The sequence below is a fragment of the Hyperolius riggenbachi genome, chromosome 10, assembly GCF_040937935.1.
Source record: "Hyperolius riggenbachi isolate aHypRig1 chromosome 10, aHypRig1.pri, whole genome shotgun sequence".
Taxonomy (NCBI): domain Eukaryota; kingdom Metazoa; phylum Chordata; class Amphibia; order Anura; family Hyperoliidae; genus Hyperolius; species Hyperolius riggenbachi.
Window position 1 is genome coordinate 24,430,800 of NC_090655.1, and position 20,540 is coordinate 24,451,339.

Below are 20,540 nucleotides of genomic sequence, written 5' to 3' on the forward strand. Positions count from 1 at the left end.
TTTTTATTAATGCAGAAGTATGCAAGCTAGCAGTAATGGGAAGTGGAATCTAGAGGCTACAACTTTAAGATGGACCTCCCACCTATTTGCATTTGGGCGGACTCTAATAGTGATGGAAGAGTTATATATATGGGAGTGAAGACCGGCTGCCTAATATTAATTAATCCTCCTGGTGAGGGCCGATGATATCGGCTGAAACGCGTTGAGGTTCTTTTAAAGCTTTTACCAATCTGCTACAAGATCCAGAACTTGGCTAGCCGTGTTGGCGCGCAGCGGCTGCCTGAATACAAAGTTCCAGAGATCTACTAGTGACAGCACCGAAGTTGTAACAGCTAGCCGAGACCAGCTGAGCGGATGTGCGGCAAGCGGAGCTCTGGGTTTAACAGTCGGAAGTGCCGTATGCCGCGAGGAGAAGCCGACAGCGGGACGCAGCAAGCGGGTTGATACTTATGAGAGAGCGGTCCGGACGTATTATTGTGGTAACCAGTGAGGGGATGAGCAGCCGGAGAAAGACTTACTCCTGATAAAGACTTATCTCAAGACCCAAATGAGATCAACTAAACCGTGAGTGGTAAACCGCTTAAAACTACGATAAACTGAGGACAGTGGAATAATACTACAAAGTTACTCACCTTGTTGTCTTTTACTGGAAACAGGACTATCCCCATTTTTAATCCTTTTGTGCCTTTTTTAGCAACTGGAGTGGAATTTAGAGCCAATATGGCCGTATAAGAAAGTGCTGTGGATTTTTTATTTAATTTTGATTTAATTTTCTTTTATGAAGGAGGCGCCCGTGGTGGACAAATGTAATGTTATGTGACTAATTAGAGCATGAATTGCCAGTCAATCTGGTAATAGAGAGTAAAAGATGGTCCTACCTTAATAAAGCAGTCCATCCACTAAATGGTATAAAGAAATATCAGCTTTATTGGGCACTTTTAAAATGACAATGCGTTTCGCGGAACAACCGCTTCCTCAGGTCGAGTGATGTGCCCTCCGGGTAACAGAGTGGCTATCTCTCTATTACCAGATTGACTGGCAATTAATGCTCTAATTAGTCACATAACATTACATTTGTCCACCACGAGCGCCTCCTACCCTACCCTATCTGACGTCTCACCCCGATTCGGGGTTACCACTTTGGCAAGTGGACTTTTTGAAGGAGCAGCGACCATCTAAGGACAAGGCCGAGCAGGGACGGTACTTCCCCGCATGCACTTTTAAGTGGTTGCCTGACTTGCAACCCAATTTTGTGAGTACAACTATATAAGATTTAAAATTATTTAACCATTCAAAAGTCACAATACTGCACTAGATTGGGCTCCTGGCTTTTCCTCCCGTCCTTTTCTCTACCCTATCACAGCTGCTTCTTTTATGAAGGGCCCTTCTATGACAAGTGCGTGTGTTGGGAGTGTATGTTGAGGTGGTGTGTTCATAATTGAGATATTGTTAAAACTGTTGAATTTTGAATAAACGATCCTATGAATTGTAGCGCAGGTCACAATATTTATAAGTTACTAAGTGTCTTTAAGGTTTGAAGGGATCCCCGTTTTGTGGCCCGCAGCTTACACTGCAGATACCACTTAGCGCTAGTTGTGTTACAAATTTACAAATTAAAAACTCTACGCAAGTTGGCTTTATGCTATCCAGACTTGCAAATGTTGTTCCAACCACCAAAGACCTTTAACATTGATCGCCTGTTATGAATCATCTCCGTGGGGAAGGGAGAAATGAAAGACTCTACAGAAGGGATGTCCAACCGGTCCTTCAAGGGCCGAGTTCCTCACATTTTTGACACCGCTCAAATGAATTGATGGGTCTGAATCAGGAAAGGTGTGATCTATCAGCTAGAACACATTCCTCTTTCTCAGTCCATCCTAAACGCTGGCATGGATCTGGCCCACCAGGCCTGGAGTTCAATACCTGCTCTCTACAGTGTGAGTGGAAGACATTGCATATTTACTGTATTATGATCAGTAAGTTCACTGGTACCTCATATGGTGAAAGTAACATATTAAATTGGGTGCATACCGACTTAATAGCAACACTAATACCATAATGATATGACATCTGCATCTAATTGTGGAGGACCTAGCATTGGGTTGTTTCCAGTCTTCCCAGTCCTGTGTATGGCAGTGGTGCAGTACTAGGCCCTGAGTGATTGTGTGCTGTGCCGTGTGTGGCAGTGGTGCAGTACTAGGCCCTGAATGATTGCGTGCTGTCCTGTGTATGGCAGTGGTGCAGTACTAAGCTCTGAGTGATAGTGTGCTGTCCTGTGTATGGCAGTGGTGCAGTGCTAGACCCTGAGTGCTGTCTTGTGTATGGCAGTGGTGCAGTACTAAGCTCTGAGTGAGTGTGTGCTGTGCTGTGTATGGCAGTGGTGCAGTGCTAGACCCTGAGTGCTGTCTTGTGTATGGCAGTGGTGCAGTACTAGGCCCTGAATGATTGTGTGCTGTCCTGTGTATGGCAGTGGTGCAGTACTAGGCCCTGAATGATTGTGTGCTGTGTATGGCAGTGGTGCAGTACTAAGCTCTGAGCGATTGTGTGCTGTCCTGTGTATGGCAGTGGTGCAGTACTAGGCCCTGAATGATTGTGTGCTGTGCTGTGTATGGCAGTGGTGCAGTGCTAGACCCTGAGTGCTGTCTTGTGTATGGCAGTGGTGCAGTACTAGGTCCTGAATAATTGTGTGCTGTCCTGTGTATGGCAGTGGTGCAGTACTAAGCTCTGAGTGAGTGTGTGCTGTCCTGTGTATGGCAGTGGTGCAGTACTAGGCCCTGAATGATTGTGTGCTGTGCTGTGTATGGCAGTGGTGCAGTGCTAGACCCTGAGTGCTATCTTGTGTGTGGCAGTGGTGCAGTACTAGGCCCTGAATGATTGTGTGTTGTGCTTTGTATGGCAGTGGTGCAGTACTAGGCCCTGAATGATTGTGTGTTGTCCTGTGTATGGCAGTGGTGCAGTACTAAGCTCTGAGTGAGTGTGTGCTGTGCTGTGTATGGCAGTGGTGCAGTGCTAGACCCTGAGTGCTGTCTTGTGTATGGCAGTGGTGCAGTACTAGGCCCTGAATGATTGTGTGCTGTGTATGGCAGTGGTGCAGTACTAGGCCCTGAATGATTGTGTGCTGTCCTGTGTATGGCAGTGGTGCAGTACTAAGCTCTGAGTGAGTGTGTGCTGTGCTGTGTATGGCAGTGGTGCAGTGCTAGACCCTGAGTGCTGTCTTGTGTATGGCAGTGGTGCAGTACTAGGCCCTGAATGATTGTGTGTTGTGCTTTGTATGGCAGTGGTGCAGTACTAGGCCCTGAATGATTGTGTGTTGTCCTGTGTATGGCAGTGGTGCAGTACTAAGCTCTGAGTGAGTGTGTGCTGTGCTGTGTATGGCAGTGGTGCAGTGCTAGACCCTGAGTGCTGTCTTGTGTATGGCAGTGGTGCAGTACTAGGCCCTGAATGATTGTGTGCTGTGTATGGCAGTGGTGCAGTACTAGGCCCTGAATGATTGTGTGTTGTCCTGTGTATGGCAGTGGTGCAGTACTAAGCTCTGAGTGAGTGTGTGCTGTCCTTCGTATGGCAGTTGCACAGTACTAAGCCCTGAATGATTGTGTGCTGTGTATGGCAGTGGTGCAGTACTAGGCCCTGAAAGATTGTGTGCTGTGTATGGCAGTGGTGCAGTACTAGGCCCTGAGTGCTGTCCTGTGTATAGCAGTGGTGCAGTACTAGGCCCTGAATGATCGTGTGCTGTGCTGTGTATGGCAGTGGTGCAGTACTAGGCCCTGAATGATTGTGTGCTGTCCTCTGTATGGCAGTGGTGCAGTACCTTGCCCTGAGTGATTGTGTGCTGTCCTGTGTATGGCAGTGGTGCAGTACTAGGCCCTGAATGATTGTGTGTTGTCCTGTGTATGGCAGTGGTGCAGTACTAAGCTCTGAGTGAGGGTGTGCTGTCCTTCGTATGGCAGTTGTGCAGTACTAGGCCCCGAATGATTGTGTTCTGTCCTGTGTATGGCAGTGATGCAGTACTAGGCCCTGAATGATTGTGTGCTGTGTATGGCAGTGGTGCAGTACTAGACCCTGAGTGCTGTCCTGTGTATGGCAGTGGTGCAGTACTAGGCCCTGAATGATTGTGTGCTGTGCAGTACTAGGCCCTGAATGATTGTGTGCTGTCCTGTGTATGGCAGTGGTGCAGTACTAAGCTCTGAGTGAGTGTGTGCTGTCCTTTGTATGGCAGTGGTGCAGTACTAGGCCCTGAATGATTGCGTGCTGTCCTGTGTATGGCAGTGGTGCAGTACTAAGCTCTGAGTGATAGTGTGCTGTCCTGTGTATGGCAGTGGTGCAGTGCTAGACCCTGAGTGCTGTCTTGTGTATGGCAGTGGTGCAGTACTAAGCTCTGAGTGAGTGTGTGCTGTGCTGTGTATGGCAGTGGTGCAGTGCTAGACCCTGAAAGATTGTGTGCTGTGTATGGCAGTGGTGCAGTACTAGGCCCTGAAAGATTGTGTGCTGTGTATGGCAGTGGTGCAGTACTAGGCCCTGAGTGCTGTCCTGTGTATAGCAGTGGTGCAGTACTAGGCCCTGAATGATCGTGTGCTGTGCTGTGTATGGCAGTGGTGCAGTACTAGGCCCTGAATGATTGTGTGCTGTCCTCTGTATGGCAGTGGTGCAGTACCTTGCCCTGAGTGATTGTGTGCTGTCCTGTGTATGGCAGTGGTGCAGTACTAGGCCCTGAATGATTGTGTGTTGTCCTGTGTATGGCAGTGGTGCAGTACTAAGCTCTGAGTGAGGGTGTGCTGTCCTTCGTATGGCAGTTGTGCAGTACTAGGCCCTGAATGATTGTGTTCTGTCCTGTGTATGGCAGTGATGCAGTACTAGGCCCTGAATGATTGTGTGCTGTGTATGGCAGTGGTGCAGTACTAGACCCTGAGTGCTGTCCTGTGTATGGCAGTGGTGCAGTACTAGGCCCTGAATGATTGTGTGCTGTGCAGTACTAGGCCCTGCATGATTGTGTGCTGTCCTGTGTATGGCAGTGGTGCAGTACTAAGCTCTGAGTGAGTGTGTGCTGTCCTTTGTATGGCAGTGGTGCAGTACTAGGCCCTGAATGATTGCGTGCTGTCCTGTGTATGGCAGTGGTGCAGTACTAAGCTCTGAGTGATAGTGTGCTGTCCTGTGTATGGCAGTGGTGCAGTGCTAGACCCTGAGTGCTGTCTTGTGTATGGCAGTGGTGCAGTACTAAGCTCTGAGTGAGTGTGTGCTGTGCTGTGTATGGCAGTGGTGCAGTGCTAGACCCTGAGTGCTGTCTTGTGTATGGCAGTGGTGCAGTACTAGGCCCTGAATGATTGTGTTCTGTCCTGTGTATGGCAGTGGTGCAGTACTAGGCCCTGAATGATTGTGTGCTGTGTATGGCAGTGGTGCAGTACTAAGCTCTGAGCGATTGTGTGCTGTCCTGTGTATGGCAGTGGTGCAGTACTAGGCCCTGAATGATTGTGTGCTGTGCTGTGTATGGCAGTGGTGCAGTGCTAAGCTCTGAGTGAGGGTGTGCTGTCCTTCGTATGGCAGTTGTGCAGTACTAGGCCCTGAATGATTGTGTTCTGTCCTGTGTATGGCAGTGATGCAGTACTAGGCCCTGAATGATTGTGTGCTGTGTATGGCAGTGGTGCAGTACTAGACCCTGAGTGCTGTCCTGTGTATGGCAGTGGTGCAGTACTAGGCCCTGAATGATTGTGTGCTGTGCAGTACTAGGCCCTGAATGATTGTGTGCTGTCCTGTGTATGGCAGTGGTGCAGTACTAAGCTCTGAGTGAGTGTGTGCTGTCCTTTGTATGGCAGTGCTGCAGTACTAGGCCCTGAATAATTGTGTGCTGTGTATGGCAGTGGTGCAGTACTAGGCCCTGAATAATTGTGTGCTGTGTATGGCAGTGGTGCAGTACTAGGCCCTGAATGATTGTGTCCTGTGTATGGCAGTGGTGCAGTACTAGGCCCTGAATGATTGTGTACTGTGTATGGCAGTGGTGCAGTACTAGGCCCTGAATGATTGTGCCCTGTGTATGGCAGTGGTGCAGTACTAGGCCCTGAATGATTGTGTGCGGTGTATGGCAGTGGTGCAGTACTAGGCCATGAATAATTGTGTGCTGTGTATGGCAGTGGTGCAGTACTAGGCCCTGAATGATTATGTGCTGTGTATGGCAGTGGTGCAGTACTAGGCCCTGAATGATTATGTGCTGTGTATGGCAGTGGTGCAGTACTAGGCCCTGAATGATTGTGCCCTGTGTATGGCAGTGGTGCAGTACTAGGCCCTGAATGATTGTGCCCTGTGTATGGCAGTACTGTACTAGGCCCTGAATGATTGTGCCCTGTGTATGGCAGTACTGTACTAGACTGAGTTATTTGGCATATGCACTCGAATGATTTATGATTTTACGCTAAAGAAAACCCACTGAATTCTACAAGGCCTTATAACCTCGTGTTTGTGTTTCAGGTCCTGAATGAAGCAGTGGGCGCCATGATGTATCACACTATAACGCTAACGCGGGAGGACCTGGAAAAGTTTAAGTCTCTGCGGGTAATCGTGCGAATAGGTAGCGGATTTGACAACATTGACATCAAGGCGGCTGGAGACCTGGGTATGTGCGAATGTCTGTGATGTGAATTATCTATTATGAACTGTATTTTTTATTTTTTCCTTGTTTTTTTATTATAAAATGCATAAAAAATAGTTAATACTAAAAACAGGTATGTGTGAGAAAAAATAAGATATAGACTATTTAGGTGTGATAAGCAGTGATTGATTTATGGCCAAATTAATGGGAGGAACGCTGACAGGGAAAAATGGTTCTTGGCAGTAAGGGTAAAATACTCTGTGGGATGAAGTGGTTAAACTACTAAAAATACACAATGTTTTCCATGGCAAAAAATTGTCAAAAGCAGTTATATCTGTTAGAATAGAATATGCAACAGCTTTCATGCTTAGACTGGGTTGTATGCTAAATGCCTACAACACTGCACACTTTAACCCCCCTGGCGGTAATCCCGACTTGAGCACAGGGTCCGCTTTGTGAGCTGAGAGCGGTAAGCCCGTGCTCCAGTCGGGCTGGCAATAACCTCCGCGTGAGCACTGTTTCTGGGTCCCGTGCGCGATTAGCTCTGCCCAGCAGGACCCAGGCTTCTCCCTGAAGGCTTCTCTACGTTGATCCGGCCGCCAGGATCCCCATGTCGGCGCTTCTGTTCCGGGGACCTTGCGGCCAATCTTGCGGTGGTGGCGTAATGTCAGTGGAGGGGGGGCTGATTTTAAAGCGGACCTGAACTTTTTGTAGAAATTCATGTATATATACAGTGGGATGCGAAAATGTGGACAACCTTGTTATTCATCATGATTTTCCTGTATAAATTGTTGGTTGTTACGATAAAAAATGTCAGTTAAATATATCATATAGGAGAGACACACAGTGATATTTGAGAAGTGAAATGAAGTTTATTGGATTTACAGAAAGTGCGCAATAATTGTTTAAATAAAATTAGGCCGGGGCATACATTTGGGCACCACAAAAAAATAAATGAAATCAATATTTAGTAAATCCTCTTTTTGCAGAAATTACAGCCTCTAAACGCTTCCTGTAGGTTCCAATGAGAGTCTGGATTCTGGTTGACGGTATTTTGGACCATTCCTCTTTACAAAACATCTCTAGTTCATTCAGATTTGATGGCTTCCGAGCATGGACAGCTCTCTTTAACCACCCTGGCGTTCTGATTAAATCGCCAGGGTGGCTGCGGGAGGGTTTTTTTTAAATAAAAAAAAAACTATTTCATGCAGCCAACTGAAAGTTGGCTGCATGAAAGCCCACTAGAGGGCGCTCCGGAGGCGATCTTCCGATCGCCTCCGGCGCCCAGAATAAACAAGGAAGGCCGCAATGAGCGGCCTTCCTTGTTTTGCTTATATCGTCGCCATAGCGACGAGCGGAGTGACGTCATCGACGTCAGCCGACGTCCTGACGTCAGCCGCCTCCGATCCAGCCCTTAGCGCTGGCCGGAACTTTTTGTTCCGGCTACGCTGGGCTCAGGCGGCTGGGGGGACCCTCTTTCGCCGCTGCTCGCGGCGAATCGCCGCAGAGCGGCGGCGATCAGGCAGCACACGCGGCTGGCAAAGTGCCGGCTGCGTGTGCTGCTTTTTATTTCATTAAAATCGGCCCAGCAGGGCCTGAGCGGCAGCCGCTGGCGGTGTTGGACGAGCTGAGCTCGTCCAGACCGCTCAGCTGGTTAAAGAGGAACTCCAGCCGAAACAAACATACTGTCATTAAGTTACATTAGTTATGTTAATTAAAATAGATAGGTAATATAATCTCTTACCCACACTGTTTTAAAAGAACAGGCAAATGTTTGATTTCATGATGGCAGCCATGTTTTTGGTTGAAAGGAGGTGACAGGGAGCATACCACCTGTCCTGTGTCCTGAGCGCCTCTCCCAGTTGCTGGGCAACATGAATAACAACATAGGAAATCCCATCATGCTCCGCACAGCATCAGGGAAAAAAAGCCCGGGCTTGTTTTCTTTGATGGGTGGAGCTTAGCTAAAAATGCAGCTAAAAATGATGCTTTGGTATGAAAAACAAAGTTCTAATGCTGTGAAACTGTTAAAGAAATACCAAGCCTTTTCAGTTCTGCTGAGTAGATTTTTAGTCCGGAAGTTCACTTTAACTCACACCACAGATTTTCAATTATATTCAGGTCTGGGGACTGAGATGGCCATTCCAGAACATTGTACTTGTTCTTCTGCATAAATGCCTTTTTTTTTATTTTGAGCAGTGTTTAGGGTCGTTGTCTTGTTTAAAGATCCCGCCCCTGCGCAGCTTCAGCTTTGTCTCTGATTCCTGGACATGATAAGATTCCCAGTCCCTACACTAGCCACACAGCCCCACAGCATGATGGAACCACCACCATATTTTACTGTAGGTATCAGGTGTTTTTCTTGGAATGCTGTGCTGTTTTTCCGCCATGCATAACACCCCTTGTTATGCCCAAATAACTCCATTTTAGTTTCATCAGTCCACAGCACCTTATTGCAAAATGAAGCCTGCTTGTCCAAATGTGCTTTAACATACCTCAAGCGGCTCTGTTTGTGCTGTGGGAGGAGGAAAGACTTCCTCTGCATCACTCTCACATACAGCATCTCCTTGTGTAAAGTGCGCCGAGTGGTTGAACGATGCACAGTGACTCCATCTGCAGCAAGATGATGTTGTAGGTCTTTGGTGCTGGTCTGTGGGTTTACTCTGACTGTTCTCGCCATTTGTGGCTTCTGTTTATCTGAGATTTTTCTTGGTCTGCCACTTCAAGCCTTAACTTGAACTGAACCTGTGGACTTCCAATTCCTAACTGTGGAAACAGATGGCTGAAATCTCTGAGACAGCTTTCTGTATCCTTCCCCTAAACCATGATGGTGAACAATCTTTGTCTTCAGGTCATTTTAGATTTGTTTTGAGGCCCCCATGTTGCTACTCTTCAGAGAAAATTAAAAGAGGAGGGAAACTTACAATTGACTTCCTTTAATACGTTCTCTCATAATTGGATTCACCTGAGTATGTAGGTCAGGGGTCACTGAGCTTACCAAGCCAATTTGAGTTCCAATAATTAGTTCTAAAGGTTTTGGAATCAATAAAATGACAACAGTGCCCAAATGTATGCACCTGCCTAACTTTATTTAAACAATTATTGCGCACTTTCTGTAAATCCAATAAACTTCATTTCATTTCTCAAATATCTCCTATATGATATATTTAACTGGCATTTTTTAATAAGCCAAAGATTTATACAGGAAAATCATGACGATTAACAAGGTTGCCCAAACTTTCGCATCCCACTGTATATGTATACACACACACACACACACACACACACACACACACACACACACACACACACACACACACACACACACACACACACACACACACACACACACACACACACACACACACACACACACACACACACACACACACACACACACACACACACACACACACACACACACACACACACACACACACACACACACACACAATCTCTCTCTCTCGCTCTGTGTATACATGTGTGTGTATACATGTGTGTGTGTGTGTGTGTGTGTGTGTGTGTGTGTGTGTGTGTGTGTGTGTGTGTGTGTATACATTCGTGTGTATACACGTGTGTGTGTGTGTGTGTGTGTGTGTGTGTGTGTGTGTGTGTGTGTGTGTGTACAGTGGTGTGAAAAACTATTTGCCCCCTTCCTGATTTCTTATTCTTTTGCATGTTTGTCACACTTAAATGTTTCTGCTCATCAAAAACCGTTAACTATTAGTCAAAGATAACATAATTGAACACAAAATGCAGTTTTAAATGATGGTTTTTATGATTTAGTGAGAAAAAAAACTCAAAACCTACATGGCCCTGTGTGAAAAAGAAATTGCCCCCTGAACCTAATAACTGGTTGGGCCACCCTTAGCAGCAATAACTGCAATCAAGCGTTTGCGATAACTTGCAACGAGTCTTTTACAGCGCTCTGGAGGAATTTTGGCCCACTCATCTTTGCAGAATTGTTGTAATTCAGCTTTATTTGAGGGTTTTCTAGCATGAACCGCCTTTTTAAGGTCATGCCACAACATCTCAATAGGATTCAGGTCAGGACTTTGACTAGGCCACTCCAAAGTCTTCATTTTGTTTTTCTTCAGCCATTCAGAGGTGGATTTGATGGTGTGTTTTTGGGTCATTGTCCTGCTGCAGCACCCAAGATCGCTTCAGCTTGAGTTGATGAACAGATGGCCGGACATTCTCCTTCAGAATTTTTGTTAGACAGTAGAATTCATGGTTCCATCCATCACAGCAAGCCTTCCAGGTCCTGAAGCAGCAAAACAACCCCAGACCACCACACTACCACCACCATATTTTACTGTTGGTATGATGTTCTTTTGCTGAAATGCTGTGTTACTTCTACGCCAGATGTAACGGGACACGCACCTTCCAAAAAGTTCAACTTTTGTCTCGTCGGTCCACAAGGTATTTTCCCCAAAGTCTTGGCAATCATTGAGATGTTTTTTTAGCAAAATTGAGATGAGCCTTAATGTTCTTTTTGCTTAAAAGTGGTTTGCGCCTTGGATATCTGCCATGCAGACCGTTTTTGCCCAGTCTCTTTCTTATGGTGGAGTCGTGAACACTGACCTTAATTGAGGCAAGTGAGGCCTCCAGTTCTTTAGATGTTGTCCTGGGGTCTTTTGTGGCCTCTCGGATGAGTTTTCTCTGCGCTCTTGGGGTAATTTTGGTCGGCCGGCCACTCCTAGGAAGGTTCATCACTGTTCCATGTTTTGCCATTTGTGGATAATGGCTCTCACTGTGGTTTGCTGGAGTCCCAAAGCTTAAGAAATGGCTTTATAACCTTTACAAGACTGATAGATCTCAATTACTTTTGTTCTCATTTGTTCCTGAGTTTCTTTGGATCTTGGCATGATATCTAGCTTTTGAGGTGCTTTTGGTCTACTTCTCTGTGTCAGATAGCTCCTATTTAAGTGATTTCTTGATTGAAACAGGTGTGGCAGTAATCAGGCCTGGGGGTGACTACAGAAATTGAACTCAGGTGTGATAAACCACAGTTAAGTTATTATATAACAAGGGGGGCAATCACTTTTTTTACACAGGGCCATGTAGATTTGGATTTTTTTTTCTCACTAAATAATAAAAAACGTCATTTAACCACTTTACCCCTGCGCGTACGGATTTCTCCGCCCCTTTTTCCATCCTTTCACCCCCAGGGACGGAGAAATCCGTACTCTGCGCACTCCCTCCGCTGTCCGCGCTCCCGCTCGTAAACGCCGCCCGCCGCTAGTAAACACGCCGCCGCCCGCTCGCCCAGAGATCAACGAACGGGAAAATCCATTCCCGTTCATTGATCTAAGCCCTGCAATGATCTGCTGCCGCTCGGCTGAGCAGCGCGATCATTGTGAAAAAATAACAAAAGTCCCAGCCTCTTTCTACTTCCTGCAAGCGTCCGGAAGGACGCTTGCAGGTCGCATGAAACAAATTTGTAATGTTGCCATCTTGTGGCCAAATAGTAAAACTACACCCTAACCATTTTTTACACACAAATAAACTTGTTTTACACAAAAAAATTAACTCCTTACCTCCCACACTCCCCAATTTTATTTTTTTTTGTAATTAAAAAAAAAATAAAAAATTTACAATTTAAAAAAAATACATAAATAGTTACCTTAGGGACTGAACTTTTTAAATATTTATGTCAAGAGGGTATAACACTGTTACTTTATAAACTATGGGCTTGTAATTAGGGATGGACGCAAAACTGAAAAAAATGCACCTCTATTTCCAACTAAAATATTGGCGGCAAACATTGTGATAGGGACATAATTAACGGTTTTATAACCGGGATAAATAGGCATATACATTTAATGGGTTTTAATTACAGTAGCATGCATTATTTAAAAACTATAAAGGCCGAAAACTGAAAAATAAGAAATTTTTTCCCACATTTTTTCCTATTTTCCCATTAAAACACATTTAGAATAAAATTATTCTTGGCATAATGTCCCACCTAAAGAAAGCCTAATTGGTGGCGAAAAAAACAAGATATAGTTCATTTCATTGCGATAAGTAATAATAAAATTATAGACGAATGAATGGAAGGAGCGCTGAAAGGTGAAAATTGCTCTGGTGGTCAGGGGGTAAAACCCCTCAGTTGGGAAGTGGTTAAAACTGCATTTTGTGTTCAATTATGTTATCTTTGACTAATAGTTAACGGTTTTTGATGAGCAGAAACATTTAAGTGTGACAAACATGCAAAAGAATAAGAAATCAGGAAGGGGGCAAATAGTTTTTCACACCACTGTATATACATGCGTGTGTGTGTGTGTATATACATGCGTGTGTATACACAGTTGTATGTGTATATACATGCGTGTGTATACACATTTGTATGTGTATATACATGCGTGTGTATGTGTATATACATGCGTGTGTGTATACACATGCGTGTGTATGTGTATACATGTATATGTATGTGTATACACGTGTGTGTGTGTGTGTGTGTGTGTGTATGTGTATACATGTATATGTATGTGTGTGTATGTGTATACATGTATATGTACACACACGTGTGTGTGTGTGTGTGTGTGTGTGTGTGTGTGTGTGTATATATACAGGTGTATGTGTACACGTGTGTGTGTGTGTGTGTGTGTGTGTGTGTGTGCGTGTGTGTGTGTGTGTATATATATATACAGGTGTATGTGTACACACGTGTGTGTGTGTATATACAGGTGTATGTGTACACGTGTGTGTGTGTGTGTGTGTGTGTGTGTGTGTGTGTGTATACAAAGTGTATGTGTACACACGTGTGTGTGTATACAAAGTGTATGTGTACACACGTGTGTGTGTGTGTGTGTATATACAGGTGTATGTGTACACACGTGTGTGTGTGTGTGTATATACAGGTGTATGTGTACACACGTGTGTGTGTGTGTGTGTGTATACAGGTGTATGTGTACACACGTGTGTGTGTGTGTATATACAGGTGTATGTGTACACACGTGTGTGTGTGTGTATATACAGGTGTATGTGTACACACGTGTGTGTGTGTGTATATACAGGTGTATGTGTACACACGTGTGTGTGTGTATATACAGGTGTATGTGTACACACGTGTGTGTGTGTGTGTATATACAGGTGTATGTGTACACACGTGTGTGTGTGTGTGTGTGTGTGTATATACAGGTGTATGTGTACACGTGTGTGTGTGTGTGTGTGTATATACAGGTGTATGTGTACACACGTGTGTGTGTGTATATACAGGTGTATGTGTACACACGTGTGTGTGTGTGTATATACAGGTGTATGTGTACACACGTGTGTGTGTGTGTGTGTATATACAGGTGTATGTGTACACACGTGTGTGTGTGTATATACAGGTGTATGTGTACACACGTGTGTGTGTGTGTGTGTGTGTGTGTGTGTGTGTGTGTGTGTGTGTGTGTATACAGGGAGTGCAGAATTATTAGGCAAGTTGTATTTTTGAGGAATAATTTTATTATTGAACAACCATGTTCTCAATGAACCCCAAAAACGCATTAATATCAAAGATGAATATTTTTGAAAGTAGTTTTTAGTTTGTTTTTAATTTTAGCTATTTTAGGGGGATATCTGTGTGTGCAGGTGACTATTACTGTGCATAATTATTAGGCAACTTAACAAAAAGCAAATATATACCCATTTCAATAATTTATTTTTATCAGTGAAACCAATATAACATCTCAACATTCACAAATATACATTACTGACATTCAAAAACAAAACAAATACAAATCAGTGACCAATATAGCCACCTTTCTTTGCAAGGACACTCAAAAGCCTGCCATCCATGGATTCTGTCAGTGTTTTGATCTGTCCACAGCCACCCAGACACTGTTCAGAGAGGTGTACTGTTTTCCCTCCTTGTAAAGCTCACATTTTATGACGGACCACAGGTTCTCAATGGGGTTCAGATCAGGTGAACAAGGAGGCCATGTCATTAGTTTTCCTTCTTTTATACCCTTTCTTGCCAGCCACGCTGTGGAGTACTTGGACGCGTGTGATGGAGCATTGTCCTGCATGAAAATCATGTTTTCCTTGAAGGATGCAGACTTCTTCCTGTACCACTGCTTGAAGAAGGTGTCTTCCAGAAACTGGCAGTAGGACTGGGAGTTGAGCTTGACTCCATCCTCAACCCGAAAAGGCCCCACAAGCTCATTTTTGATGATACCAGCCCAAACCAGTACTCCACCTCCACCTTGCTGGCGTCTGAGTCGGACTGGAGCTCTCTGCCCTTTACCAATCCAGCCACGGCCCATTCATCTGGCCCATCAAGACTCACTCTCATTTCATCAGTCCATAAAACCTTAGAAAAATCAGTCTTGAGATATTTCTTGGCCCAGTCTTGACGTTTCAGCTTGTGTGTCTTGTTCAGTGGTGGTCGTCTTTCAGCCTTTCTTACCTTGGCCATGTCTCTGAGTATTGCACACCTTGTGCTTTTGGGCACTCCAGTGATGTTGCAGCTCTGAAATATGGCCAAACTGGTGGCAAGTGGCGTCTTGGCAGCTGCACGCTTGACTTTTCTCAGTTCATGGGCAGTTATTTTGCGCCTTGGTTTTTCCACACGCTTCTTGCGACCCTGTTGACTATTTTGAATGAAACGCTTGATTGTTCGATGATCACGCTTCAGAAGCTTTGCAATTTTAAGAGTGCTGCATCCCTCTGCAAGATATCTCACTATTTTTGACTTTTATGAGCCTGTCAAGTCCTTCTTTTGACCCATTTTGCCAAAGGAAAGGAAGTTGCCTAATAATTATGCACACCTGATATAGGGTGCTGATGTCATTAGATCACACCCCTTCTCATTAAGGTGGCCACACACCATACAATTTTTAAAATATCTGGTCAATTTAAGAATTGCAATCAATTTTTCTGACTGATTGTAACATTTCAAAAATCTGACCAATGTACCACACACATATGTTAAATTTTTTCCTCAATTATGATAAAAATGATTGGAAACTCAGAGAAAATTGCTAGGGTGTGTATATTAATAAATTAACAATCCAACACACACCATACAATCTTTAGTAGAAATTGAAGAGAAATATCTGGCATTCCGGATCGATTTAAATCGAAAAAAAAGGGAAATCCGATCGGATTTTTCAGTCGAATGAAAAAAAAGCTTTCGATTTTTTTCGAGAGATGCGATCGTTTTTATCGAATTACTGTAAAATCGGATCATTTTATTGTATCGTGTGTGGCCACCTTTACAGAGATGCACATCACCTAATATGCTTAATTGGTAGTAGGCTTTCGAGCCTATACAGCTTAGAGTAAGACAACATGCATAAAGAGGATGATGTGGTCAAAATACTCATTTGCCTAATAATTCTGCACTTCCTGTATACAGGTGTATGTTTACACACGTGTGTGTATACAGGTGTATGTTTACACACGTGTGTGTGTGTATATACAGGTGTATGTGTGCACTCGTGTGTATATACAGGTGTATGTGTGCGCACGTGTATATACAGGTGTATGTGTGCGCACGTGTATATACAGGTGTATGTGTGCACTCGTGTATATACAGGTGTATGTGTGCACACGTGTATATACAGGTGTATGTGTGCGCACATGTATATACAGGTGTATGTGTGCGCACATGTATATACAGGTGTATGTGTGCGCACGTGTATATACAGGTGTATGTGTGCGCACGTGTATATACAGGTGTATGTGTGCGCGCGTGTATATACAGGTGTATGTGTGCGCACATGTATATACAGGTGTATGTGTGCGCACGTGTGTGTGTGCACATACATGTGTATGTATGCACGTGTGCATAGACGTGTATATACGTGTGTGTGTGTGTGTATATATACATGTGTGTGTATTCACGTGTATGTATGCACATACATGTGTATGCATGCACGTGTGTATAGACGTGTGTATACGTGTGTGTGTGTGTATGTGTGTGTGTGTGTGTGTGTGTGTGTGTGTGTATATACGTGTGTGTATTCACGGTTATGTATGCACATACATGTGTATGTATACACGTGTGTCTGCACGTGTGTATAGACGTGTATGTATACACATGTATATACATGTGTATGTATACACATGTATATAAACGTGTATATACGTGTGTGTGTGTGTATATATACATGTGCATGTATTCACGTGTATATACGTGTGTGTGTGTGTGTGTATACATGTGTACTGTACAGACCAAAAGTTTGGACACACCTTCTCCTTCAAAGAGTTTTCTTTATTTTCGTGACTATGAACATTATAGATTCACACTGAAGGCATCCAAACTATGAATTAACACGTGAAAGTATAGTAAATAATCAAAAAGTTTGAAACAACTGAACATATGTCATATTCTAGGTTCTTCAAAGTAGCCACCTTTTGCTTGATTACTGCTTTGCACACTCTTGGCCTTCTCTTGATGAGCTTCAAGAGGTACCTTCACCTGAAATGGTTTTCACGTCACAGGTGTGTCCTGTCAGGTTTAATAAGTGGGATTACTTGCCTTATAAATGGAGTTGGGACCATCAGTTGCGTTGTGGAGAAGTCAGGTGGATACACAGCTGATAGTCCTACTGAATAGACTGTTAGAATTTGTATTATGGCAAGAAAAAAACAGCTAAGTAAAGAAAAACGAGTGTCCATCATTCCTTTAAGAAATGAAGGTCAGTCAGCCCGAAAAATTGGGAAAATTCAGACGCTGCTGATGCCAAATAGATCAGCAGGATTGCCAGGCCACTGGCATTGCTTAGAAGGAAATAAATATAGCAGCCTCTATCCACCTCTCGCTTCAGGTGCTTTTTACAGGGGACTTTATCCCAGGATTAAACTTCAGCCCAATCAGTAGCTGATATTCCCTTTACCACGAGAAATCTTTTCCTTTTCACAAACGAATCATCAGGGGGCGCTGTATGGCTGATATTGTGGTGCCGGTGTGATATAAGGGCCATGGCACTGACAATTTGCTGTCTGTGAACCTCATTGCAGTGTGGAAAATAATGGCTTTTTCCTACTGCCAAGAAAGCAACATCTCCCTGTGTGCAATAGAACTCCCTGGCAGAACTAATGATGTCACTGACAGTGATACAGTTCCGAATGTAAATCAGGGATAGAAAAGATTTTACAATGGGCAAAGACTGAATAAATGAATATAGGAAAAATAAGCAATTTTATTTTTATTCATTACTAGTCGACATAAGCCCATTTAAAAACGGGCTCTAGGTCTGACACCGCCGCATGTCTGTGTGCGCGCACACACGCCCGCCTGGCCAGTCCTCGTCCTGTCCCAATAGCTGTCAGTGCTGGACATGTGTAGTAGCGCAAAAGCACCGACACAGGGACATGGGACGCAGAGACACAGGCAAATTATTATATAGGATGTAATTTTCAGTAGCGGCTGTGTTCAGAGTTACACATATGCGTCTCTCCTCTAGACGTGGCCTCCCTCCCCTAGGTGTTGCTGTATGTAACATCCCGTCAGCGGCTGTTTCCATAGTTACACATGTAATGCATCTCTCCTCTAGGCGTGGCTGTATGTAACATCCCGTCAGCGGCTGTTTCCATAGTTACACATGTAATGCGTCTCTCCTCTAGGCGTGGCTGTATGTAACATCCCGTCAGCGGCTGTTTCCATAGTTACACATGTAATGCATCTCTCCTCTAGGCGTGGCTGTATGTAACATCCCGTCAGCGGCTGTTTCCATAGTTACACATGTAATGCGTCTCTCCTCTAGGCGTGGCTGTATGTAACATCCCGTCAGCGGCTGTTTCCATAGTTACACATGTAATGCGTCTCTCCTCTATTCGTGGCTGTATGTAACATCCCGTCAGCGGCTGTTTCCATAGTTACACATGTAATGCGTCTCTCCTCTAGGCGTGGCTGTATGTAACATCCCGTCAGCGGCTGTGGAGGAGACGGCGGACTCTACCATCTGTCACATACTGAACCTGTACCGGAGGAACACATGGCTGTACCAGGCACTGCGGGAGGGGACGCGGGTGCACAGCGTGGAGCAGATCAGAGAGGTGGCATCTGGCGCTGCCAGGGTCCGCGGGGAGACTCTGGGCTTAATAGGATTTGGTGAGTACAGCACTGCAGATCAGAGGTAATGGGCCTCATACATCAAATGCCTGAAATAGCAACAGTCTGGACCACCCCACACACACTAATCAGGTTTAACTTTTCCCTGGGGGGGAAGCTCATTGGCTGCTTTCAGGCAGCACATGTTTGTAAATGTGTACCGTCTTCTGTATCATTATCCTTCTATAGGATTACTCTGGAGGAAACTTCTGTGGTGCAGCAAATGCAGCAGCAGGAAGAAGTAACTTGAAACCCTGTCTAATGTGTATTTTAATCAAATAGGAACATTTATATTCTGAAACCCAGTGAATAGGGTGAGATCGGCCAGGAAGGCAGCCTGTTACAGTGTTATCAGCCAGTGACATGACTATGTACTCTGTAAAGTGCTGCAGAAGTCAGTGCCATATAAATACATAATAATAATAATAATAATAATTATATGGTAGGACATTAGACTATGACTATGGTAGGATTAGAGTGTGAGCTCCTCTGAGGACAGTCAGTGACATGACTCTGTACTCTGTAATGTGCTGCAGAAGATGTCAGTGCTATATAAATAATGTCCTAATACAACTAATGTCCTAACATATTATTATGCATTTATATAGCATTGACGTCTTCTTCAATGCTTTACAAAGTACACAGTCATATCACTGACTGTCCTCAGATCGGCTCACAGTCTAATCCTACCATAGTGTTAGTTTAATGTCGTAACATATTATTATTATCTAGGCTATGACCATGGTAGGGTTAGAGAGTGAGCTCCTCTGAGGACAGTCAGTGACATGACTATTTACTCTGTAAAGTGATGCAGAAGATGTCAGTGCTATATAAAAACAATAATAATATGAAAGGGGCATTAGACTAGGACTATGGTAGGATTAAATTGTAAGCTCCTCTGAGGACAGTCAGTGACATGACTGTGTACTCTGTACAGTACTGCAGAAGATGTCAGTACTATGTAAATACATAATAACATGGTAGGACATTAGACTATGACTATGGTAGGATTAGATTGTGATCTTCTCTGAGGACAGCCAGTGACATGACTATGTACTATGTAATGTGCTGCAGAAGCTGATCATGCTATATATATACATAATAACCACACCCATAAAATCTCATACAAAACTGACAGGAACACAAGTGTACACATTTTGTGTGTGAGCCTGGTAACTCAGTGATGAAATCCTCCGTTGTCCTCAGACAGAGCTGTGCTGAGAGGGCAGAATGGGCGCCAGTCACCCGCCTGTATGTGTTCTCTCTCTGCAGGTCGCGTTGGACAGGCCGTGGCGGTGCGAGCCAAAGTGTTCGGCTTCAGTGTGATCTTCTATGATCCGTACCTGCAGGACGGGACAGAGCGGGCGCTGGGGGTACAGAGGGTCTACACACTGCAAGACCTGCTCTACCAGAGCGACTGTGTGTCTCTGCACTGTAACCTGAATGAGCATAACCATCATCTCATCAATGACTTCACCATCAAACAGGTACCCGGCCTGCTGTAACCTCATCCCTACCGAACCTTATAATCCTCCATTGTCACTGGGGAAAGGTTCTGTGTGATAAGCTGCGATAGGACTGCTTCAGCCCCAATATATGTCCTGCAGACGTTGCTGCGATCTTCCTCCACTCTGCACTGTTCTCGTTATCCGTAGCCGACAGGTGTCGGGAAGTTCTAGGCACAGGCAGATGTCGCTGGTAGCCATGGGGACTGCCAACTGACTTAAAGGGAACCTGAGGTGAGATGGATATGGAGGCTGTCATATTTATTTCTTAAAGGGGAACTTCAGCTTAAACAAACATACTGTCATCAAGTTACATTAGTTATGTTAATTAGAATAGATAGGTAATATAATCTCTTACCCACCCTGTTTTAAAAGTATAGGCAAATGTTTGTGATTCATGGGGGCTGCC

General features: G+C 44.5%; 1 protein-coding gene across 7 annotated transcripts in view; it reads left to right on the forward strand.

The window, feature by feature from the left end:
* The window catches only part of CTBP2 (C-terminal binding protein 2), a 176,689-nt gene that overhangs the window by 133,543 nt on the left and 22,606 nt on the right, over positions 1-20,540 (forward strand). For all 7 annotated transcript variants that reach the window (XM_068258281.1, XM_068258282.1, XM_068258284.1 and 4 more), the window contains 3 exons: positions 6,457-6,601; positions 18,420-18,626; positions 19,899-20,113. In XM_068258281.1, coding sequence (XP_068114382.1) covers positions 6,457-6,601; positions 18,420-18,626; positions 19,899-20,113 — 567 coding nt within the window. The remainder of the gene's footprint in view (positions 1-6,456; positions 6,602-18,419; positions 18,627-19,898; positions 20,114-20,540) is intronic.